This window comes from Poeciliopsis prolifica, unplaced genomic scaffold (genome assembly GCF_027474105.1).
Source record: "Poeciliopsis prolifica strain line A6 unplaced genomic scaffold, Auburn_PproV2 SCAFFOLD020, whole genome shotgun sequence".
Classification (NCBI taxonomy): Eukaryota; Metazoa; Chordata; class Actinopteri; order Cyprinodontiformes; family Poeciliidae; genus Poeciliopsis; species Poeciliopsis prolifica.
In genome coordinates, this window is record NW_026562395.1 from 424781 (window position 1) to 449030 (window position 24250).

At 40.6% G+C, this 24250-nt stretch overlaps 2 protein-coding genes across 7 annotated transcripts in view; one reads left to right on the forward strand and one right to left on the reverse strand.

Annotated features, from left to right (window-relative positions):
* Positions 1–18754, forward strand: part of itsn2a (intersectin 2a) — a 34091-nt gene extending 15337 nt beyond the window's left edge. For 3 of the 6 annotated variants that reach the window (XM_055044307.1, XM_055044306.1, XM_055044310.1), the window contains 33 exons: positions 831–973; positions 1113–1176; positions 1916–2053; positions 2132–2235; positions 2315–2577; positions 2655–2804; positions 2885–3025; positions 3102–3189; positions 3267–3406; positions 4668–4748; positions 5165–5304; positions 5410–5794; positions 6390–6544; positions 6671–6731; positions 7364–7587; positions 7680–7714; positions 7816–7982; positions 8577–8610; positions 8719–8840; positions 9405–9501; positions 9663–9854; positions 10090–10134; positions 13153–13274; positions 13370–13476; positions 15011–15194; positions 15279–15377; positions 15471–15638; positions 16231–16443; positions 16532–16653; positions 16745–16827; positions 16932–17015; positions 17102–17275; positions 18094–18754. In XM_055044307.1, coding sequence (XP_054900282.1) covers positions 831–973; positions 1113–1176; positions 1916–2053; positions 2132–2235; positions 2315–2577; positions 2655–2804; positions 2885–3025; positions 3102–3189; positions 3267–3406; positions 4668–4748; positions 5165–5304; positions 5410–5794; positions 6390–6544; positions 6671–6731; positions 7364–7587; positions 7680–7714; positions 7816–7982; positions 8577–8610; positions 8719–8840; positions 9405–9501; positions 9663–9854; positions 10090–10134; positions 13153–13274; positions 13370–13476; positions 15011–15194; positions 15279–15377; positions 15471–15638; positions 16231–16443; positions 16532–16653; positions 16745–16827; positions 16932–17015; positions 17102–17275; positions 18094–18245 — 4477 coding nt within the window. In that variant the 3' untranslated portion in view covers positions 18246–18754. The remainder of the gene's footprint in view (positions 1–830; positions 974–1112; positions 1177–1915; positions 2054–2131; positions 2236–2314; positions 2578–2654; positions 2805–2884; positions 3026–3101; positions 3190–3266; positions 3407–4667; positions 4749–5164; positions 5305–5409; positions 5795–6389; positions 6545–6670; positions 6732–7363; positions 7588–7679; positions 7715–7815; positions 7983–8576; positions 8611–8718; positions 8841–9404; positions 9502–9662; positions 9855–10089; positions 10135–13152; positions 13275–13369; positions 13477–15010; positions 15195–15278; positions 15378–15470; positions 15639–16230; positions 16444–16531; positions 16654–16744; positions 16828–16931; positions 17016–17101; positions 17276–18093) is intronic. The other 3 variants (XM_055044308.1, XM_055044309.1, XM_055044311.1) reach the window with 3 other exon arrangements.
* A 40-nt stretch (positions 18755–18794) lies between these two features.
* On the reverse strand, positions 18795–22169 carry fam228a (family with sequence similarity 228 member A). Its single transcript, XM_055044312.1, has 6 exons — positions 21957–22169; positions 20476–20661; positions 20321–20398; positions 19476–19670; positions 19244–19337; positions 18795–19112 (listed from the first exon to the last, which is right to left on the reverse strand). Exons 2-6 carry the CDS (start codon positions 20653–20655, stop codon positions 19033–19035), a joined length of 627 nt encoding a protein of 208 aa, XP_054900287.1. The 5' UTR covers positions 20656–20661; positions 21957–22169; the 3' UTR covers positions 18795–19032.
* Between the last annotated feature and the right edge of the window lie 2081 nt (positions 22170–24250).

The following is a 24250-nucleotide window of genomic DNA, read 5'->3' on the forward strand; positions in this document are numbered from 1 at the left end:
AGAATGTTTGACTTCAACTTTGCATGTTTAAGGCAAAATAAAATACTGCAACAGCTACTTGTCGACTTCTGGCTTTTTGTGAAACATCAAATCTCTTCCTGGAATAGAGAAGAAAAGAAAGACGATGCCAGGATGTATGAAGGTTTTGTGTTAACCCAGATTCTTTGTGGTTATCTTGTGACCATGTGACCCCTCCTGGCATTTTTGCGTGGGTTTGAAGAAAGGATAGAAATGGGATCTTCAGTAATTTCACAGCTTCAAATAACATGATGTCTCTGTTATTTGAGACATCATCAAGTGTAGGTTGCTGGCTGTACGTAAGGTGCAAGTGTACAGGGAAAAAAATACATATTTACCTCTTTCTGTATTACAAATCAAGGTTTCATAACACTGTATAATATGAAAACACATTTGTGGATATCCTGGATCTACTTTTTACTGTTTTCTCAAAGAATGGATTGGTTACCAAAGAAATTTTAGACTCAGTAATTTTCTCTGCTCCCCTCCCTGATTTGACCAGTGACAACATAGTTAGTCGTGTGTCACTGCTGAATGTTTTGAAGTCAGAAATGTTTTGTGAATTTGCTCTTTATCAATAAACTGAATCGAATTTAGTTTGTGCCTTACTTTAGAAATGTTTTAAACCGTCATTCATGTAAAATCCCTGTCTGGCTTAGTAAGGGCAAATAAAAAGCTCTTACTAAGCTTTTTATTTATAAAAAGCCATCATTTAGGCTTTGGATTGGAGCAGAAAAATGCTGACTTTCAATTTTTTGTCTTTAGTTAAGAACTTGCAATATTATAACAGGTCTTCTTTTCTTTTTCCATAGTTCAAACTCTTCCTCCACCACATCACTGGCCAGCAACTCTCCAAAAATGGGTTCTGGGGATTGGGCCGTTCCACAGGCCTCGAGGCTCAAGTATCGTCAGCAGTTCAACACACTCGACAAACTCATGAGCGGCTACTTGTCAGGTCAGTCCAACTAAATAAACTCAAAGGTCTTGGTATCACTTGGCTGCTCATAAGTGGTCTAGACTGTTATACAGATACATATTTGATCCAAAATCACATTTTATGTATTGAGTATGTTTTCTGTATTTTTACTCTGCAGGACCTCAGGTTAGAAATGCGCTGATGGCATCAAACTTGACCCAAACTCAACTGGCAACCATTTGGTACGTATGATGTCTATTTTGTAATTCCTGCCTGGCGTTGTTTCATCTTTGAAGTTCAGTTTATATTTTCTGGTATCACTATTTTCACTACTTAGTCAAATTTATTTCTCTCTTTTCTAAAACAAACAAGAGGCATTAAAGAAATTGTTTTAAGTTTCTTTCCTTCCTTCAGAAGTTGGGTTGAAGGATTTGGATTAGATTTTTCTGCAAAAGTGGATGCTGGTTTAAACATTTGTATTTGTCAAACAACAAAAAAGGGCAAGTAAAAATATACCAAGAAAAATTATGGGGAAAAAATGATGCCTATTACATCACAATGTAAGCATTACTGAATACAAATGCTTCAAAAATGAAATGAACCCTTAATAAAGTTGGCTACAATCTTTTATTATAGTAGTATGATCTAAATAATGTTAATTAAAAAAAAAATAACACTGAAATAAATAATTTTAATTGTCCATATCAAAAAATGAATATAATTAACATTTTTAAATTGTTCTTTTTTTAATCTGATCAGAATTTTCTGAAATTTTTATCAATCTGTGTCTTCCTGTTGAACTTGAACTTTGTGCTTTGGTCAGATTTAATTGTATTTGGATTTTTGGCAACAAAGACTTCTGGTGTTAACAACACACCTTTAGAGAATGTTTGTCTTCTGCTAAGTACTTCAAATGATTGATTATATGTTGCATGCAGAAGTTAAGAAAACACTTCACAATTACGTGTCATTTGTGCACAGGAGCCTGGCAGATGTTGATAAGGACGGTCAGCTGCGGGCTGAGGAGTTCATACTGGCTATGCACCTGGTGGACATGGCGAAGACTGGACATCCACTTCCCCTCACTCTGCCTCAGGACCTGATACCCCCCTCCCTCAGGTAGCACAGAGGGTTTGGTTTGAATATGCAAAAACAAGCAGCTTAATACAGCAAACAAGGCTCCTCTTTTCATTTCAGAGGAGGAATTAAGTCCAGCGAGCTTCTCAATGGAACAGGACCCTACATAAGTCCAAGTTTAATGGACACAGAGATCGAACCTCCTCAGAAGAACAAGAGCAGTGGTGCGGCACTCTTCACGGTTCTGTTTTTTTAAGGTATCTTCTCTGGTCTTTGTTATGTCTCTGGTTCTCGTCCCCTCAGTGTCCTACGAGGACAAGCTAAAGGAGAACTTTGCGCGCGGCAGTGCTGAGCTGGAGAAAAGGCGGCTGGCTCTGGAGGAGGAGCAGAGGAAGGAGAGGGAGCGCCGGGAGCGGGAGGAGCGGGAGGCCCAAGAGCAGCGGGAGAGGGAGGCCAGGGAGCTGGAGAACAGGAGGAGGCTGGAGGAGGAGAGGCGGATGGAGCGGCAGAGAGAGATGGAAAGGCAAAGGGAGGAGGAGAGGCTGCGGGAGCTGGAGAGGAAGGAGGCGAGTGGGAGCCGTTTTCAGATGGACAAGCGTCGAGATGTCTCCTTTTCGCTAACCACCTGTTATTGTACGTTCAGGCGGCGAAGCAGGAGATGGAGCGCCAGAGGAGGGAAGAGTGGGAGCGAGCAAAGAAAGAGGAGCTGGGAAGGAGAAAAGAGGCAGAGCAAGAGGAGATTGTTCGACTTAGGGCGAGAAAGAAGAGCCTCGAGTTAGAGCTGGAGGCAGTGGTGAGGCTGCGCTAACGTTGCTATATAAACCCCTCCTGGTCAAATCTGGTCAGCTTGACACCTAGTTTATTGTATATCAGGGCAACAAGCACAAGCAGATCTCAGACCGTCTTCGTGATGCTCAGAGCAAGAGGCGGATCCAGAAGGCCGAGGTGGACCTCATCAATCAGAAGAGAGACGCCCGCATTGCTGAGATCAACACTCTTCAGCTTGAATTTGAGGTCCAAACCTTTTTCTGGCCTCTTCCAGCTCTACTCTTTGGTCAATAAAGCTTCTAAATAATACTGTTATTATTAGGAATGGCAAAGCAAGCTGTCACAGCTAGTCCCGGAGCAACAGCTGCTGTCTGAGAAGCTGCGAAACATCAGTCTCAAGAAAATGCCCTGTGAGTCAGTCGGCCGCAACATCCAGACACGACACAGGTGGCTGAATTGTCTCTGATCTCTGACCTGTGCTACGTAGCGGCCACTTTGACATCTCTCACGGGGAGCGCCGCAGAGTCGAGTGGGAACTGCCGCCGACTCAAAGATCAGCTGGACATCCTGGAAAAAGAAACAACAGACAAACTGACCCAGATGGAGCAGTACAACAAGGAGCTCAAGGTCAGTGGTCAACTGAAGACTCTTGACTCAGGTTCAGCGAGTTAACGCAGATGTTAGCAGATTTCTCAAAGAAATCTAAAATCGATGCTACTTTTGATTTGCATCTCTCGTTGGGATTATTGTAAATCGGGTGTAGAAAGCGTTGCAGAGTTGAACTTTCAAGTTGGAGCCAGAAATATTAAGGGATTTTATTAATTAGAAAGTTGTTTTGATGAATTCCTGAGTAGAAGGTTTTGTATATTTTGTTCATCCCCTTTTTAGGCTTACATGCAAGACATTATATTTATGGAAATTGTCTGCATGTCACTAAGAAAACACCATCTCTGCTGTTATTGTGGGCAGTTTTGTGAGAAAAACAATGCCTCTTTAAGGAACTGATGTCCTGAAGAAACAGGCTTTTCAGAGCAGTATTTGTGTTTGCCTGTGACTGCATTGCAGTTGCCAAAAAAGCCAGCAAGATTCTATTATATTCTTTCATAATTACCTCAATAAATATCACAGGATATTATGATAAAAGTTAAAGTCAATATTGCCCTTCCCAATTCTGCTGGGGTTTTTTTTTTGTTTTGTTTTGTTTTTTTTTTTCCTACATCACTGTCATGCGCTGCTGGATTCATTAAGATTAGCTACACAGATTTGTGCCCTGTGCAACCTTCCTGTTCATTGCCAGGTTTAAATGTTTTACCTCATTTGTTTAATTGCAAATTGTGTCCTTTCTTTCCCATATTTTCCACCACATTGACTGTGAAACGGTAGATTCAAAAGTGCCTCTCGAGTTAAGGAAAAATAAAACAGCTGAATAAGATTTTGCAGCACAGAAAACCATGTCTTGTAATTATTTTAGAGAGCCTACAGACTCAGAAACATATAACTAAACCATCTGTGGTTCAGTACAGGTGAAAGGTAGGGCTCTTTCACAGGCAAACGTTTATGAAATTCTCAAACTTGCAGCAGCATCAAAAATTGTCTTCCTTCCTTTGTTCGGTTTAGCTTAACAATTTCTTGACTGCTGGTGGAGCTTTTAACTCTTTGTCTTCTTCTTTCTCTTTCTTGCTGCCAAACCTGGATCTTGTTTTTTTTTCTAATGCATCCAATGTTCCATCTTTCCACTTTCTCAATCTTTTCTCATATCCTCCTTGAAATGATGTTTTTCCATCTTTTATTGGATTCACCCCATTTACTACCCTTCACTTTCATCGCCTCCGTCCACTTTTCTCCTCTATTTTTCTTTTATCGTTCCGACTTGTGTTTTACTGCATAGCTTGGGGATATGGATGACTGCCTCCTGCGAGGCCTCCTCTCCCTGCTGGCCTGCCTCAGCCAGCTCTTCCTCCTCATCAAGGTCATCCCTCATCCTTTCTTTGCCTCCCACTCTATTATCTTTTTCGGCAACCCCTCTGAGCTGTCTTTAGTTTTTTTTTTTTTCTCAGACATCTTCACCTCTTGTGTTCTCTCTGGCCACAGTCTTTACTCTTTTCCCATTTTCATCCAACAATAACATGTTTTGTTTTATTTGTTTTGTTTTTTCCTTTGTAAACAGGATGTTCCCTCTGGGTAAAACCCACGTACACACGCACAATGTTAAATTTGCTTCTTTTCCGTTCTAGAACGCATGCACATCCACACACAGCACATCCAAAATGTCTGCATGTCACTTTAAGTTTCCAAGTCAACACCAGTTTATGATGACTTGTAAATACAGAAAATTGCTGGGTTTTGACGTTCTGAGAGAAATCCTCCTGCTCTTGCCTACACCAGGAGCTGCGGGAGAAACAGACGAAGCAGCAGGCCGTCCTGGATGACCTGCACAGAGTCAAAGAGGAGAAGCTGAGGGAGCTGCACAGGCGCAGGGAGGAGGAGAGGGAGCGGAGGAGGAGAGAGGAAGCAGAAGCAGCAAGGTGAATCCAGTGATCTCTTAAATCAATCTCCGTCTGCATCTCTCCTGTGAATCTGCGCGTCTGTCGCCTAAGCCGGGTTTCAAAAACCCGCTTTCATTCTTGCAGGCTGGCGAAGCTGGAGGAGGAGAAGCGCGAGCAGGAGCGGAGAGAACAGGAGAGGAGGGAAAGGGAGGAAGAGGAGGCACGACAGAGGAGGCTCCAGGAGGAGCAGAGGGCCAGGCAGAGGGAGGAGGAGGAGAGAGAGGCGCAAGCTCGCCTCCGAGCGGCTCAGGAGAAGGCGCAGGAGGAGGAGAGGAGACGGAGGGTTGAGGAAGAGCGGAAGAAGAGGGACCTGGAAGAGGAGATAAAACAGAAAGAAATGGAGGAGGAAAAGAGGAAGAAACAAGAACAGGAGAGAGGAGCAACCCAGCTGACTTCATACAGAGCCCTGTACTCCTTTCTTGCCCGCAACGGAGATGAGCTGAGTATAGATGCAGGCTGTCTCATAGAGGTGAGAGACACACACTCTGCTAAATAAGCTCTTCCCTCTGCCAGCAAAGTGTCCCGAGCAGCAGCTCAAGCCAAAACATAATCGACCCTTGAAGACGGTTTTCTCTCCTTTTGCATCTTATTTTCTCCAAAACATAACTTTGCTAATTCACCCCAAGAATCCAGTACATCTTCCTGAAGAGGTTTTTTGGTAGTGACCCAAAAAAAAAAATATGGATTTACTTTTCACCCAGTAACTCATTTCACGCTGCTTCTATTTTCAACCTTTTCATTGTTATGCTGTCAAATACAGACATGCTGCTTTAAAAACGAAAATAAATATTTAAGACTTCGATTTTGGAGAACGGTTTGTCATTCTGTCATTTTATCACGGTAATTTATCATTTGTAGGACTTTTGCAAGTAATCTCATTTCTGTATTTATGTAAATATGCTTTTATATGCTATCGCCCTATTTCTGCTACGACACGCAGATTATCACTGTAACACGTTTGTGTGGCGCGTGTCCGAAACGCTAAAACTTACTGTGTTTATCACTTGACCATCAGCCTTTTGGCTTTGAATTACTGAGGTTAAAGTGTGTTTCTCGTGATGCAGGTGGACGAGCACACAGTGGGTGAACCCGGCTGGCTGTGTGGGAACTACCGAGGAAAACGGGGCTGGTTCCCCCAGAGTTATGCAGAGAAATGTCCCACGCCTCCCACCTCTGAGATGACCCCTGCCTCGTCAAGTCTTCCTCCTTTAAACGCAAGGTAGCGAGAAGCAGCAAAATCCAATTGATGCTGTTGGTCTAACTTTTACTTCCTAAGTAGAAATGTGTGGAAGTCCCATTAGGCCTCGGTGATACCAAAGCTATCCCTCCTTCCTGTTTTATCTAGAAACGCTGCCGTGGATGCCACACAGGAGAGCAGCGTTTCTCTGTTTCCAGCTGCTTCACAGGTGAGGCAAGCTTGACTAAGTTGTGTTTCAATCCCAGACGCATTGTTTTATTATTGCTGCTGTTGCACTGCTTCTTGTTTTGCCTCACATGTGAGTGTGTCTAAAAATGTATTTCACATTTTAACTGAAGATTTGTAAATACTGCAGCCTGAAAATTGTTAAGAGTGAATGTATCAAAAAGACAGTCCATCTCCCCTGCAATGTCTGACACTCCAAGCATTCAGGATGGCCAAGTGAGTTAGTCTTCATTAGTGTAGACAGAGCTTCTGCATAGTTTAGCATGAGATTAAGTGTAATTGTTATATACATTTGAGTACACACACATTAGTAGCGATGTATGTATATATGGCAGTATGTTATTTGAAATGTTATTTTAAGGAGCTATAATAACATTTTAGCTCCTTATTTTAAGGAGCTAAAATAACATTTCCTGTTATTTTAACAACTACTTTACTTGGCTAGATTGTTAGTAGAGATAGCAGGTCTTTATGCAAACAAATGTGAAAAAATTCAAAATAAATACTTATGCAGGGTGTCATGAATATGTTTTTTGGTTACATTAGTCCCATAACTAAAGGGTTCAGCTGTCACTAATTATGGTTTCTCTTGGCTTCTGTATTTTGCCTCTCTAGTCCACGGTTCTTCTCGCCGTTCGAGCCGTCTCTTCATGGTCGCCTGCTTCAGAAACTCATCTCAATCTCTCGCCGGACGTGGGCGGAGCTCTGCTTAGCTTCTCACAGGGCGACCTCATAAGCGTGCTGCAGCAGAGGGACGACTGGTGGTTGGGACAGCTCAACGGGACGCGGGGATGGTTCCCAAAAAGCTACGTCACTCAGGAGCCAGGCGGCAATGCAGAGTACGAAGACGCACAGCAGAACACAGACTTAAATGTAGCTTTGAAATTGAATCGATTGCTGGATTCTAATAAATGTGTTATTCTAATTGTAGCGTGGACACAACAGACTCAAGTGTTCAGCTCGAAGGTGAGTTTCATTCATCATCCTGCCTGTACAAAAACAAAAAGGCGAGAAGAGGCTTCGCATGGACTCTATAGTTTGTTCTGATCAGAGTTTGTCTGAACTAGAGTATGTGGCCCTGTACACATACGAGAGCCCAGAGACGAGTGACTTGACGTTTGATGAAGGAGACGTAATTATGGTGACGGAGAGAGAAGGCGAGTGGTGGAGAGGATGCATCGGTGACCAGACAGGACTGTTTCCCTCCAACTATGTCCGTCCGGTTGAGCCAGAGGTGAGAACAGTCTGGTCGCTTTTCAAAGCATGGTATTGCTCCGTGACCTGATAACTATAAATATGCACTAAAGTCAAATGATTATACTTCTGAATGCTATAGAAAATAATGCCTTTGTTGAGCAGCTTCTTGTGAAAGTTTTTTTTTTTTTTTTCATTTCCATTCTCAATTTTCTACATTTTGCTTCAATCTGCATCCATGTAGAATCATGGATACAGTTTCTATTGAAACTATATATTGTATTTATTCCCTAAGGAAAATACTTTGAAGAACCACTTTTTGCCCTAACAAGTCTGTTGGGAATGGTGGCAAACTCTAGTCCCACTAATTAGGTGGGGCTAGAGGGGCTGAACACAACTCTACTACATAAAAAAAAAAAAAAACATGTCACTTTTCCTTCATTTTATAGTTTTATTCTTTATGTTGACTCTTGAGATGAACTTTTAATAAAATACGCATGAAAAATTTTATGAGTAACTAAAACATTTTGTTGCACGATAAATGTTTTTGGTAATAAATAAAAATAATTAGTTATTTCCTATTTGTTATTGCTATTTCCTAATGCCTTTTTTTAATTTTGCTCACTGGTTTCAGGCATCAAAACCTGGAGTTTCGAGCAAAAAGCCTGGTGAGGAAATGGCCTTTCACTCTGTTCCATTCAACTCAAAGACAAACACGGTCAGGTGGACAAATGTTGATTTAATGTCATTATGGGATATTTCTGCTTGATTACCAGAGATTGTTCAGGCCGTCACTGCCACAGAGGCCCCCATGGCTTGTCAGCTGACTCTGTCCCCAGGACAACTGATTGTGGTCAGAGCCAAAAACTCCACCGGGTGGTGGCTCGGGGAACTGCAGGTCAGACATCACAGCCTTGGATAATATTTTTAAGGTTTTTAATGTGACTGTGTTTTCATTATTTTGCATTTATTAACCAAAAGACTTTTCTAAATACCACATTTACCTCTAGATACTACTCAGTGAGTTTTGTGTGGTTAATTATCATTGTTTACTGTGCAGTGATCTCAGTAATTAATTTCAGTGATAGCCAATTGTAGCTCAGTGTGTGTTGCTGCTTTAATCATTATAACTAAGTAGTAAAGAAAATAATAAATGACAAAATGTTAATTTAAAAAAGAAATTGTGAAGAATACGTTGAAATGTTTTAAAAAATTAAGTTATATTTTACACCTAATTATTTAACATTCTTTATTTTTCACTTGTCAGTATTTAGAGGGTCTTTTTTCTGTGACTGGGAACCCACGCATATTTGGGAATACATTTTTGACTTCTTGTTTCTTTGAAATTGTCAATGTTCCTTTAAACTCGTAAAATTCAATTAATTTCATTTTTTATTTAGAATCCAAAACAGATGAAGCTGCTGTAAAATGGACTCCTGGTCACTATTTTTCATACTTCCAGGCTCGGGGCAAGAAGAGACAGAAAGGCTGGTTTCACTCCTCCCATGTCAAGCTGCTGGGACCGTCCAGTACCAAGACCTGCCTCTCCCCTCTGCCAGGTGACTGCCACCACACTCTGCACCCAAAGATTTGTTGCTCCCCAACATGGGGAGCAACAAATGCGTGTGTCTTGATATTAAAACCTAATAACCAGCAGTCGTCTCCGCCTTGCAAGCTCATGCTTCATTAACACACCGTATTGCTCCCTCGTGTATCCCAGTGTGCCAAGTGATCGCAATGTACGACTACGCTGCTGCTAATCAGGACGAGCTGAATTTCTCCAAGGGTCAGCTCATCAACATCCTGGACAAGACCAACCCCGACTGGTGGAAAGGTGAAACCAACGGTGTCACTGGCCTGCTGCCCACCAATTATGTCAAGATGACAACAGAGTCAGACCCCAGCCAGCAGTGTAAGTAAACCTCACGCTTTTGTTTTTTTTTTCCTTTTGAACAAACAATTCTCGTAGAAAATGCGATCCTTCTGTTGTAGCATTTAAGAGAAAAAGCAGAAATTGACACCTTAGAGGAAGCAAGAAGCAATTTTAAGGAAGCAAGAGTTTCCTCTAAGGATGAAATAAAAGCTGCAAATACAGAGAAACACATTGAAAGTTTTGCTTTCTTATCGGTTACCTTGGTTTGATCCAGGTACATTAAATTCCTCATCCTTATCAAAGCCTGGAGATGGTCATGGTAAGCCATATTTTTTTTTCAGTCAGAGGGAGTTGGTGTTCTCCAGCACTTAAAAGGCCTGATCCCAGACATTTCTCACTGATCGCTGCGTAAATTGATGAGCAATTTTAACCTTCGCAGTAACAAATTAGGAAAAAGAAGGAATCAGGCTTTTTAAGCTCTCCCGCTTCAAAGATCATTTGAAGGAATAATACAACATATTCATGATGAACTTTTTTGCCAAGAGTCTCTTGAACTCTTTAAATTCATCAATCTCTGGGCAAAAAAGTTCGATGTAATTTCTATAATTTGAGATTCTTACAATTTGCTATGACAATCAAGAAGAACAATCACTGATAACCTGCCACATTAATCATTTCGCTCACATTTCTGGAAGTTTAATTGAAGAGATGATTTCACTGAACATTCAGCACTGATTTATGAGTGCAGCACTTTCTGCAAATATTCAAACTTCTTTACTTGCTTTATATATATATATATATAAAAGCATTTTATATATATATATATGTATTGCTAACATAATTTTACATCATTGGTCAACACAAAGCAATACCTAATTGTGAAATGGAAGGAAAATGAAGCGTGTCTTTGAAATGTGTCTAAAACTTTGCATCCATTTCCTTCCACCTCATAATGATGTACCATAAATAACTGAAACACATAGAAGGCCTTGGTTATGTCGTGACAAAATGAAGCAAACTCAATATTTTAGCGAGATGCTGTAGCTGGGTTTAAGCAGCTGTTTAATGAGAGGAGCACGTTCGAATTAGTATTCATAGGATGTGTGTTTTTCGGCCACCGCAGCAGATTTCTTGTTAACAAGAGAGAACACAGTTGACATTTAATTAGGCTGAGCCACGCTCGCTAAAAACAATGAAATTTTCACTTTAATGAACGTCTTCCTGATGGACGCACATGCAGCCCCGGCACACACACACACACACACACACACACTCTGCGCCATAGTGCAGAAATGAGAGGCGATAAAAGATGGGCACGCACCAGCTCGTAATGATTAGTAACAACATTTACATTTCCAGAAATGCATTATTAATGCATGTGCATGTTAAGACTCCTGCATTAATATTAAAACTATATTAACCATCTGCTGTCTCTCTTCCCCTTTTTTTCCATCTCACTCATCTCCCCGCCTCCTCTACTTCATCCACTTTTTTTCTCCTTCTGTAGGACAGTAGTGCTGGTTTTCCTCTCTTCTTCTTCCTCTCCTCTACCTCTGTCTTGCCCCTCCCTCCACCACCTCCACCCCTGTCTGAGCGAATTGCCCTGAGGCAAAAGGGAACCTGGCAGCCAGCAAGAGCAGAACTGCCCATCTCCTCACTTTCTGTGGTGTCCTCTGCTCCTCTGTTACAATTTCTCCTTTGATTGTTTTGCTTCTTACCTTTTCCTGTTAGACTATTGATTTCTTGCTCTTCACTTCCTCCTGTTTCCCTCCACTAATTAACCAGGGTGAGTGTGAGGTGAAGGCAACTCGAAACAAGCAGGGGGGAGGTTTTGTACCTTTAACATAGAAATATGGAAAGTCTAGTTTTAATTTAAAAAAATTTTTAAAAAACAGTCAGGCCCAAAATCATTCATGTACATTCCAAATTTTGATTCATTGAGGAATTTTTTTAATTGTTAAACTGTTTTCTTTATAACTTGGAATGATATAAACAAGTGGAAAATAGATTTGAGTATTTATTAATACAGTTGTTATTATATCTGTTGTTAATAATGCACTGCTTGTAGGTTTCTGCAAACTTTTAAATCACTTAGTAGAAACTTTTATTTGGTATTTCCACAATTAAGCATTTCTTACCCTTCACGCTCATTGGTAGTTTGCTTGGTAGTTATGAAGCACCTTAAATTGAATTAAATTTATCCTGCAGCAGGCTAATCTCATAAGTTATAGGAAAGTCCAACCATTAATGTTGTGAAAAACATCAAACTTTAAAATTCCTTTTCAAATCAAAAGCTCAAAAATAATCAATCAATAAAACAAATGTAAATGTGACAATCCCCAGCAGAATGCATGCACATACACGATGGGAAAAGGGAAAGAGAAGAAAATTAAAAAGAAAATATTCCGAAATATAACAATTTATATCACTTTAGCCATAAACTTAAAGATTATTTCAAAATTAACAATAAATCAAACTCTGGCATCCATGTGGGTAATTTTGGGCCAAACTCTAAAAGTATCTAGAAGAAATTAGCTGCAAGGTATTAAATATTCTATCTAAGTAATTAGTTTTCTACACTAAGCTTGTGTTTTAGAGGCGCAATAGTATTTTAATAGGGTCACACATTCTTGCACTAACACTAAACTTCATTGGACCAATGAGAAGATTCACTGTTGCTCAAATGGCCTCCTCGCTGTTCGCTGCCACATTGCAACTACTTGAATGGTATTTTTATGACTCAGTTCTTAGGCGCTCTTATTTGCATTACCGCTTCATAGTTGTTTAAATTTTAAGTACTCAACTGTGATATCACCAGCAAAAAAAAAGAGAACGAGAGAAAAACCATAAGCATACAAAGCAACATTGTAGACCCTGAAAGGACAGTGCTGTGCTGACATTTACATGTAAGTTTTGCCAAGTTTGAACCTCAAAGACTTGAACTACCAGCCGAGTCTTCAGCGGCTCTTTTGCTTCAGCTCTTCTGCTTACTTTTTCATTTACACCTATGCAATCATCAGGAGAGGCCTCTCCGATGTGAGAGGTGCTTTAATTTTAATGCAGTCTTCTTGGTAGCACTCTTGTTAGCATCACTTAGTATATTGTGTTCATTCATCCACTGCAGCTACAATGTGCCTCACTCAGTGCGACAACTGTAAATGTAACATTAAAGGACTGATAATAAAAGAGGATTTTGACACGTGTGCTTGTGGAGTGTTTTTATATGCTTTTGTTGTGTGCCATCCACCTCTTATGCTTGGGTGAATCTGTGTGTATTTGCACGTCCATGCGTTTGCGTGCGTGTGTGTGTGTGCGTGTGTGTGTGTGTGTGAAATAGGGTGTGCAGACCTGATCACGTTGGACACAATGACTCCTCAGGAAAGAAAGAGACAGGGTTATATTCATGAGCTCTTCCACACTGAGGAGAACTATGTGGACGATCTGGAGCTGGTCCTCGAGGTACGAAACAAATGTTTGTTTGTTTTTTTGTATTAATCGAATGTCTTGATCTAGTACGGCTCAATTGACTTTTTGGACTGTTGGTGGGTACTCAGGTGTTCCACAAGCCCATGTCTGAGTCAGGTCGCCTGACAGAAGCTGAGATGGCAGCGATCTTTGTCAACTGGAGGGAGTTGATTATGTGCAACACCAGATTGCTCAAGTAGGTACCACGTGTCGTAATCTCACACAGCCTCATGAAGGTATTTGTAGCACTTGAAGTCTTCCATATTTTGTCCCTTTAAAAAAAAATCAAATGTAAAGACTTGAATCAAAATGTCAAAAAAGAACATACCTGTCCATCCAAGGGCAACATAGAGACAGACAGGACAAACAAGCATGCACACACTCAGATCTGTGAGCAACTTAAAGAGCCTAATTAACCTGACATTCATGTTTTTGGACTGTGGGAAGAAAACATGCATGCATGTGGAGAACATGTGAACTCCATTAACAAAAACCCAGGCCAGGATTTGAACTCTGCATCTTTTCATTAGTATAGTTGCAAGACAGATCTGTCATGTAGGACAGAGTAGACACATGAAAGATGGTGCTGTGGACTGGACATTTTCAGCCTACATTTATTTATTTACTTATTTATTTATTTCAAACAAACAAAAGTAAAAGCAAGAAAAAAAAATAATTAAAACAAATTATCATACCCAATTATCTGTTCAAAAAGGAGCAGGTAGAAGATACAAGATCTTATGATTTCCTGCCCCTCTCATATTCATCAATTTATAAACATTTAAATCTCTTATCTTAAGCACCAGATAAGCTTAAGTTATTTCCACATTACATGAGACTTAAATCTCAGATTTTCATCTTTAAATTTACAATTATTCATAAAAAAATCACCAATAGCATTTTTGTTCTTTGAAACACTTCTTATGAAACATAATTCCCAATAAGCTCCTTTTTAAACAGTTTTTTTAAGCTGGTATATATTTGTACATTTTTTTAACTCATCATTCAAACCATTCCATAAATTTACTCCACACACTGATAAAAGCTCTTTTGGGTTGTTCTAATACACTGTTTACAAAAACATTTTTTGTACATTGTGTGGAAGTCACCCTGATGGTGATGGAGGCAACATGCTGAGCTCCAGGGATAGAGAAACTGCTAAAAGTTGATTGGCCGATGCATGGAAATAAATATATCAACTCTGAAGAAAAAAGCAGTTAGAGGAAGAACTGTAGTCCTGACTACAGCGATTTTTTATTTTTCCCAATCAAAGTATAATCATATTTTGGAATGGCCCAGTCAAAGTAAAAACTTAAATTCAAACTAGAATCTGTAGCAAGCTTGAAAATTGGTCGTGTACAAAGTCTACAATCAATAGGGGTGTTTGGGGAAAAAAGTGGAACAATATCTGTCTTTATAGTTGCAAAGCTGGTAGAAACAGCTAAAAGACATGTAGTTTTATTTTGACTGGGTGTCTCACTGGAGTTTTCAGATTTTTATTTCAAAATTGTAAAAAAAAAAAAATTCTCCAATTTCTACTTTATTTACACAAAATTTACAAGTTTTGAGTTGGTTATGTGAAAAGATGTGACAGACTTCCAAGTGGCATGCACAGCGCTTTTTCACAATGACTGGAAAAGCGCTACATAAGCTCAGACCATTTACCTTTTGCAAGGCGCCGCATGTTCAAACAAAATGTGTAAAACATCTTCACCATTTGTGTGCGCCAGTGCTCTGCGTGAACGTAAGCAAACGGGAGGAGAGAACATGCCGGTTCAGCGGATTGGAGACCTGCTGGCTTCAGAGCTAGCTCACATGCAGCCGTACGTTTGCTTCTGCTCTTCCCAGCTCAACGCTGCAGCTCTCCTGCAGACCAAAACCCACAACCAGCCTGAGTTCAAAGATTTCCTCAAGGTACAAATGACGAATACTCAATTCATGGGCAAATGTTTTATCATGGTATCTATTTTCCTAATATTTTCCTTCCTTTTTGAGCAGAAGGTTGCCACAAACTACCGCTGCAAAGGAATGCCACTGTCCAGCTTCCTGCTGAAGCCCATGCAGAGGCTCACCCGCTACCCTCTGCTCATAAAGAATGTACATTCATCACATCCTACTTATCGCCATCTCTGTTCTTTCTCCTTTACTTCCTGTGGTAACCTTGCGCCTCATTGCCTTCCCGTTGCTCAGATTCTTGAGCACACTCCAGACGGCCATGAGGACCGCGAGCCGCTCCGAGAAGCCCTGGAGCGAGCCGAGGAGCTGTGCTCTCAGGTCAACGAGGCGGTCAGAGAAAAGGAGAATGCTGACCGCCTGGAGTGGATACAGAACCACGTTCAGTGTGAGGGGCCTATAGAGGTAAACACACTCAAATGTGGCAGATCTTTGTCGAGCCGGGGCTTAAAGGGGGCAATAAGCTAATATTTTTTGGTCTCTGGAAAACCTCAAATTTGACGGGCACTGCGCCGACATCTAGCAACCCCGGCAGAGCCCAGCCCATCATCTAGCAAACCAAGCGGAGCTCCAGCATATTTGGTCAGCTGGTTTTACTTCTGTATACACTGTACAATGGATGCTGGAAAAGACAAATGTTGACTTCCCATTCAAAAACCACTTGCTGCTTTGTTGCTGGTTGTGCAGGAAGTCCCACTTTTGCTTTTCAAGGATGTATAGTTGTACAATTGCACATCTGTTTTCAGCTGTTTTCACATGCGAGTGTAAACATTGAGTTGAGGGGCGTGGTCACCACAGCTTACTTGGTTTTAAAGGAACAAGTGACCTTAAAAAAACTAGAAAAGAAAAAAACTAAACAGGTTAAAATCTCATAATCTGAGAAGCAGTTTGTGCAAAACATGTAATGACCACATTTTGTAGAGCCCATTGATCCATCCCAACTTGTTCAAGAAAGCATAATAGGTCACCTTTAAGCTTCTCTCCATCTCTATTGCAGCACCTGGTCTTCAGCTCTTTGACTAATTGCCTCGGGCCACGCAAGCTGCTCCACAGTGGCCGGCTGTTCAAAACCAAAAGCAGCAGAGAGCTGTGGGCTTTCCTCTTCAATGATTTCCTCCTCCTCACACACAGCGCCAAGCCTTTCTCCTCCTCAGGATCAGAAAAACTGTTCAGCCCCAAAACCAACATACAGCTGAAGATCTACAAGACGGTATGCCTTTAAGCTTCTGGAGAGTGATAGTTTTTATTTATTTATTTTTTTTTTTTTTTACGTGTTTACACATTGTGTGTCTTCCCAGCCGTTGTTTCTCAATGAGGTTTTGGTAAAAATGCCGGCGGACCCGTCCAGTGATGAGCCGCTCTTTCACGTCTCGCACATTGACCGAGTCTACACCCTGAAAACAGAGACTTTAAGCGAGAGGTAGTCGTGAGCGGATACTGCTCTTCAAAGCACTATGACCTGCAGTAATGATGATACCCTGGGTGTTAACATGTCTTCTTTGTTTTGGTAGGACAGCATGGGTCCAAAAAATTAAAGCAGCCTCTGAACATTTCATAGAAACAGAGAAGAAAAAGAGAGAGAAGGCATACCAAGGTTAAACACACACTATTGGTGCCATTTGCAATCTGAATAACCCTAACTCTAACCCTAAATGTAAAAAATACATATTTACATCAGTCCTTTCCCATTTATTTCAGCGCGCTCCTTAAAGTCTAGTGGAATCGGTCGCCTGCTGGTGACGGTCATAGAAGCTCAGGAGCTGAAGGCCTGCAAGCCCAACGGTGAGACAGAAACAACAGAAGGCAAATCAGTTTCCATCAATTAATCATCAGTGTTAAGAGAAGCTGAACTTTACTTCCTTCTTTAGGAAAGAGCAATCCATACTGTGAGCTGACCATGGGGGCTCAGTGCTACACGTCTCGGCCGGTCTTGGACACTCTGAACACAAAGTGGAACTTCAATTGTCAGTTTTTCATCAAAGACATCTACCAGGACGTCCTGAGCATCACTGTGTTCGAGAAAGACCAATTCTCACCCGACGGTCAGTGATATCTGAAAACATGAGTCATGTCGGCCTTTAATCGTTTTCTAGCAATCTACCAGACACATTAGCAAGGTTTGTTAAGATAAAGGATCTGCTAACTACTAAGTTAGCAGTACTTTCCAGTGAGAACACGAACTTGAAAGCAGTAATATCTAGATTGTCGTAAATATTTAATTCAATTGAATCCTGGGATAATGGAAGATCTCAAAGTGGAAAAATTAAGTTATTAAAAGTGGACGACAGAGACAAAAACAGAGGAAGCCATGAAATATGTTGTCCAAATCTAGTTTATGTTTGTGTTGCCTGGACTGGATTTTTCTATTGCACAAACTGTCAATTATAGCTGGTAAATGTGATTTAGATGAATAAACTCTTATTGTTTGGCCACAGCTGAATAACAGATAATTAGTCTGTAAATTATTTGAAACCTAATGTTTATTTTAAAGCTTACACCAAAAATAAATGCCACACATTTAATTTTATTTTTACAAAAGTAATACTGCAAAGTAATTCTGGTTCAGAAAATAAATAGGAAGTCATTTCAATCACAGCATCACCCTAACATTGACAATTACATATAAAAGGGACGTGCAGGCAATTCTACATTAGCTGACGAGTCTCAAACTCATCCAGATTATTTTTGTGTGTCACTGTTTCCATCTTTTCACCAATTTGTTCTTAACCAAAATTATTCAAGACATCCACCCTGCTGAGAGGCTGGCCTCAAATATTCACACTCAGCTAAGATTTAGTAGCAGCTGATGATGGTGAAGCCTGAAGCAGCTCACTGACTTGACAGATATCTTTCTCTTCAGATTTTCTGGGTCGCGCTGAGGTTCCTGTTGCGACTATAAAGAAAGACATGGAGAGTAAAGGAGCGGCAACCCGCCGCCTGCTCCTGCACGAAGTCCCAACCGGAGAAGTGTCGGTCAAACTGGACCTCCAGCTCTACGAGGCAACCAAATGAACCCCGTCGGACATTTGACACTTAACTTATTGATGGAGGAGATTTATGTGCTGAACATTGCCAGTCTGTTGTAAATTATGCAGCTGAATAGTCTGGGTCCTGCTGTCCCTGTGGCGTTTTGCATCAGCAAACAATACATTTTATAATCAATTCCAGTTTTAACTGTAGCAAAACAAATTTCCAATATTTTCTTATTCACAGTGAAATCAAAATCTTAAAAAAATACTTTTGAATAAAACCGTATAGTTTTGCTAAATGGATCAATTTTTGCAACTAAATGTATTAACCAATATATTTGACTAGGGCTATTTTATCACCGGCAGAAGAGATGAAATGTCACAAGCATCATTGCCAAATATACATATAGTTGCACAGTTCCTTCCATGTCAATATACAGTAGTACACAGCACCTGATGTTGCACACAACTTCAACTTGTAATCCTGAATTTCAGAATTTCAAATTGAATTTGAAAATATACCAATAAATATGCAAAGTAGTATAAATTAAACTGTTTTTGTCCTTTTCACTGTTACCAAGTAGTTCAATTATTTGACCCTTGAAGATCTCGGAGGGAGCTGTCAATGAAAGTTTACGTGACAGCAACATACGTAGGTTTTATTTGGATGCAGTCACTGCTAAGGGTGAGTTTAGATGTGGTAAACCTCTTGGTTGGAAACATTCACATCTAGAAAACTGGCAGCTTCTTCGATTTCCTTGACTTCATCCTTTTCTGGAGCTTTGATGAATGCAGGAAACAGATGAGACTACAAGGTCTGAACAAGCTGGTTAGCCTGAGACATCAGAGTTGGCGAGAGAGCAACCAGTCTGAGGTTGCGCCACGGTTTTATTGGAGGCGGGTTTAGGTTCTACAGCAAAGGGGGGAAAACATCAAACATGTAACATAATAAAGAATAACACAATTATCCCTTTTGTTTCACTAGGTTTTAGAATCCAGCATATTGAACCAGCAACTGATTTAATAAGCTGCTCATATTACCTGCTTGACAAGCGGTGCATAGTCTCTGTTCTCTTAATTTTTTTTTTAATTGAAGATTTAATTGACGCATCTCCCTTGAGCCTGTTGTTCTTATCTATGGATGGAGGAGAGAATGTAATTGTCACATCATTGCATGTTTAAGTCTTTTTATGTTGTTGAAGACAGAAGGACGTTTTACTGGTCCCCACAGTCGAGTTCACCGTTAAGGCAGGTAGTGAAAACTGAGGATCACCTTAGATTGACAGTGTAGGAGGTAATGACTGTGCATGATTTGGTGTCTCATGAAGTCCATGAAGTAGCAGGAGGCGGTATGTTTCTCCACTCTCGTCTGGATGGGAAACCACACATTTTCAGTCCAGCGCTTGTGTATGAGCTCCTTCTTTCTGAGCTCGTCTATGTTTTTCTGAGCCAGGAAAGACTCTATCTCCTGCAAAGCAAAAAGAGGGAGATTTGAGCCAGAATGAGAGGAGCGGGTGAATAGTTTGCACCGTGTCAGATCCCTCAACTCCTATGTTTTGTTATATTACAAACACAAACTTTTCTGTATTTGGGTGGAATTTGTGTGGTACACCAAAACGAAGTGGGACATTTGTTATGAACAAGGAAAACAACGCATGCCTTTACCAACTTTTTCGACACCTTAACCCAAAAAAGCCGATGTAAAAACGGAATGCAGGCATTCCACTGCTTAACATTCAATCTGTAAAGTGTTTTATATATTTGTATTCTGGCCCCTAATCCAATGAAATGTAGAACAACTTTTCATTGCACAGAATGTGCTATAGTTGTGTCTAGTACACAAGATGTCCCAGTTTGGGACATCTTAAGACTGAAATTTTAGGCCATTCTTCTTTGCAAGATATCTCAGATTTAGACTGGTTGAATGAAAAGTATTTATGGACATTTCTGAGTTTTGAGATTTATGTTCATTTAGCTCTTAAGACTTCTTTTTGCAAACATTTTTGAAAACCGTGTTTCATTTTTTTTCCCAATTCACCATTATGTGTGTTGGTCTGTCAAAATGCAAAATATCAGATCAAATAAAACGTTTTCAAGGCATCGTATGCTATGCTTTACCTTCATGACAGCGTTGTCTTGATTCAATAAAGGCTCAAGTAATTCTTGTACCTCCTCATTTTCCGCTTTTATCTGAGCCTGAGCAATAACACAAGAAGTGAGAAAATACACAGGCTTTCTCTGTCAGGACCTGTAAGCTGGGGCAAGTGTAGTACCTGCAGTTGCTTTGAGGAGGGATGATGGAGCTGATCCTGCTTAAATCCGTGCCTTGGCCCGCAAAGAGACGGGACCAGTTTCTTTGTTCCCGGTCTGATACACACCAAACTGCTCTTTTCCCTCACAGTCGGCTGAGATATATTCCATCTCTTTCCTGTGGTTTCTTTCACAGCTGCCATGTGGTCCTGAAACATAATTTGTATGAATTAGGCAGCCCATCACTGCTTTTCAATAAAGGGATCAGTTTAATCTCCAGATCCTGTCAACTGTTTATAAACAGATCCTAGTCAGGGGCTCACAGGTAAAATGGTTTGCTACCACATCTGGTTTAAAGACACAAAATAGAGAAATAAAACATGGACATCGCTAAGGTTAGAGTGAAACAATCAGTCACTGAATGAATGCCACCCAGAGCTCACAGAACATAAAGCATAATCTGTCCCTGCCTTTCAGTCCCTGAGCTGAAGTCAGCACAACAGATACAGTCCATCACAGCCTGGAAACGTAATCTGCTTACTTTTGTTATAAAAATGTTGCAAGTAGAACATGAATATTACACAAAATTCATGCAATTTTGAAAGTGTATTCAAAATGGTTTCTTCAATGTATTTCTGCCTGCAGTCCAACAGAAATTGCGGCATCCCTCAGAAACCTAAGATGTTTTTATTCAATTAGCTGCTCAGCAAGAACATCCCTCCACACCCTGACATTCGGACAGTGGTGATGAATTATTAGTTGGTAGGAGTTTACAGGCTTGCACTCTTAATTAGAGCTGTGGAAAAGGAGCAAAAAAGTACATGCAGAAATATTACGGTAAACTACAGTGGGGAGTGCAATGAGACGACACATAATCAGAAAGCTAAAGTATGATCACAGAACCTTTGATTTTCAGCATCATCACTTATAGGATTTGCTGTGGAATCTTTTTCTATTTGCTGAAAAAAATGGGAGGTTCTGTGATATTTTGCTCAATAACCCCTCTACACTTTCCATGTTTTAGATTGCTGCAATTTAAAAAGCCCACTTTTCTGTTTGATGTCTCAAGGTTTTTTTTTTTGGTTTTTTTTCCCCACACAGACAAGCCCAGATTTTATACTATTTTTTTTTCTTCATGAAATTAATTCTACTTGTCAAAATGGACAAATGATATATCTTTCTCCCCTTTTTTACATTTTTATTTTAAAAAATGTAAATAAAACTGATGTTAAGTTTTGACTAAACAAAAGAACAATGCAATTTAGGTATTTCATAAAAAAATCATTTAAATGAACTTGTTTGAAATATTTTCAGAGGTAAATTAAACTGAGTTAAAGTTTTAAACCACATGGCATCACTTTTATTTGCCGACACTGTTGAACTTTATCACCAGTGACTGATGACAAAATGAACACAAAACGTACATAAAAAAAACGATTTATCGAAAGCGGTTCAAGGTCAATTTTAGAGTCTCGTTTGTTCCGGAAGCGCACATGCCACTCACAATATGGCGACCGTCACCGTGTCTCCTGTTCCTCCTCTTCGTCTTCTGTCGCAGGATTAAATGGAAACGTTCTCACACGGGCTAGAGCTTACGTGCGGCTTCCGACTGCTCCGACTGTCTCAGAACAGACTTTAACTTGCATAGGAAGGAGAAAGGAGCCGAGCTTCTCTTCAGCCTCCAAGTGTCCTACCAACCGGAGGCTTTCCGTCACCATGCCGACCGCGGAACGCACCTGAAAGGATTTGGATTTGAATCTGATTGGGCCTCGTGGGCACGCGCGTTTCTGCATAACAACCGGACGGACCCGTTTACATATAAAGCGCGCGCTTTGTATTAAATGCCTAAATTGCATTGTTCTTTTGTTTAGTCAATATTTAACATCAGTTTTATTTACATTTTTTAAATACAAATAAAATAAATTGATTGTGCATTTTGTCCATTTTGACAAGCAGAATTAATTTCCTGAAGGAAAAAAAAAATGCATAAAAACTGGGCTTGTCTGTATGGGGAAAACAAATTAGGCAAATTATACATTTGTTTATATGGGCTTCCATATAAACCAGGTGTGAATACTTTACATTGCAGCTGGAAGAGAACCTGAACAAAGGAGTTGAGGGGAAATTACTATTAATGAAATGACATGAGACTTGTATTGATCTTTTCAAAGTTGCTTTAGAATGAAATAGTCTTTCCCATTCACACATTGTGTACACATTCACACACAGGTGACTGACCTACTGCAGGCGCAGCTGCCCTGAGGCAGATTGTCAACAGTGAAATGCACACAAGGGTATAGAGGATCAAAACTAATTAAAAACAAAAGGAGAAATCTGTATCGTTTGTTTTTCCTTTTCTTTGCATCTTCCATATAAGAGAAGTGCAGAAAAGCACTGAAGACTAATAATAGGATGAGAATCTAAACTAAAACACTGAGAACACAAACAACCAAGCTCTTCGAGTTGGCTGATGTTGACGTTTATCATTTGAAGATGGTCATCCCAGCCTGTCTACATGAAAAAATAAAAAGATTGATGAAAATTTGTCAGTACTTTTTTATTGAAAGGATATGCCTGCACAGCCTAGGAACCAAACTGAACACCTTCGAGACATCAACATTAAAACTCTAGCTATGAATATGGAGTCCTGGACATCAACATGTGTAAGGATGCATTTATTCAGCGACGGAGCAGATCGTTTTACTTCAAAACAAAAGAGACAACAAGGATAGATCTCGTGGTTGGAGATTGTTCAGAGCTGCAGGCCTCGGAAGCAGGCAGTCGAGACAGCCTGCAGGAGGTCTGAGGTCTTAATGCTAAGGAGTTCTTATTAGGTGACCGTTTGGACACCTTCAGAGAGAGCGCCTGTGACATGTTTGGGTATTAACTGCGCACAGACAGGCGGTGCAGGGCTTGGCCAGGTCACAGCATATCTTTTCACCTCTTTACTTTCTTTTTGTCGGTGGATCCGGGACGGGACAGGGGGGAGGCCACATGGATCTGTGGACTTGGTTGGCAGCGAGTATCGCCCTACTCTGGATTTTCTGCTTCATAGACGGTAGGTCAAAGCTGTCAGACATGAGAGTTTCACTTAGTGATGTGGCAAGGCTGCTGATTTTCTTTGGCTGCAATTATTGTTGATATTAGAAGGTAAAACAAATAAATGAATCTTATAAATGGGTTTACTCTGATTAAATCAATTTCATCTGACAAACAGTGGATCTGTGCTTCCTATTTGTGTGACTAGAACCAGTTGAACAAGAACATTTTAAAGTTTAAAATATTGCAGTGTTATTCAAGTAAAAAAAATGAATAAAAATACACCCTTATTGGAAAAACTCAAAATTAGTGAATTCTTTTAAAATTGTAATATTAGCTGTTTTGTTCTGCATGGACAGCAGCAGCATGGGTTTTTCTGAGCAGCCTTTAATCCAGCAGCAGACACTGTTTGTAATGGTTTGTGACACTAGTCACAGTTAAATTAGTCTCCATCTGACCCGGCTCCCGTCTTAACTCCAGGTAACGCCGTGCTTGAGCTGCGGCTGCTCTTCCATGCGCTCACCAAAGCCGCTTGCCACCTGTACCTGGCCCTGCTCCCGCTGCGCAGGGCCGCCACCCACTTCGCCGACTGCGCGCGGCACCTGCTCAGTCATGCCCAGCAGAGCCCGTCCCTCCAACACGGATACCTGCACCAGCAACAGCCGCTGGCCAAGAAAGGCACGCTGCACTTCCTGGAGGGCCTGTGCGTGGTGTGCGAGACGGTGCCCAACCTGATGGGCGCGGCGCTCAGTGTGGGCG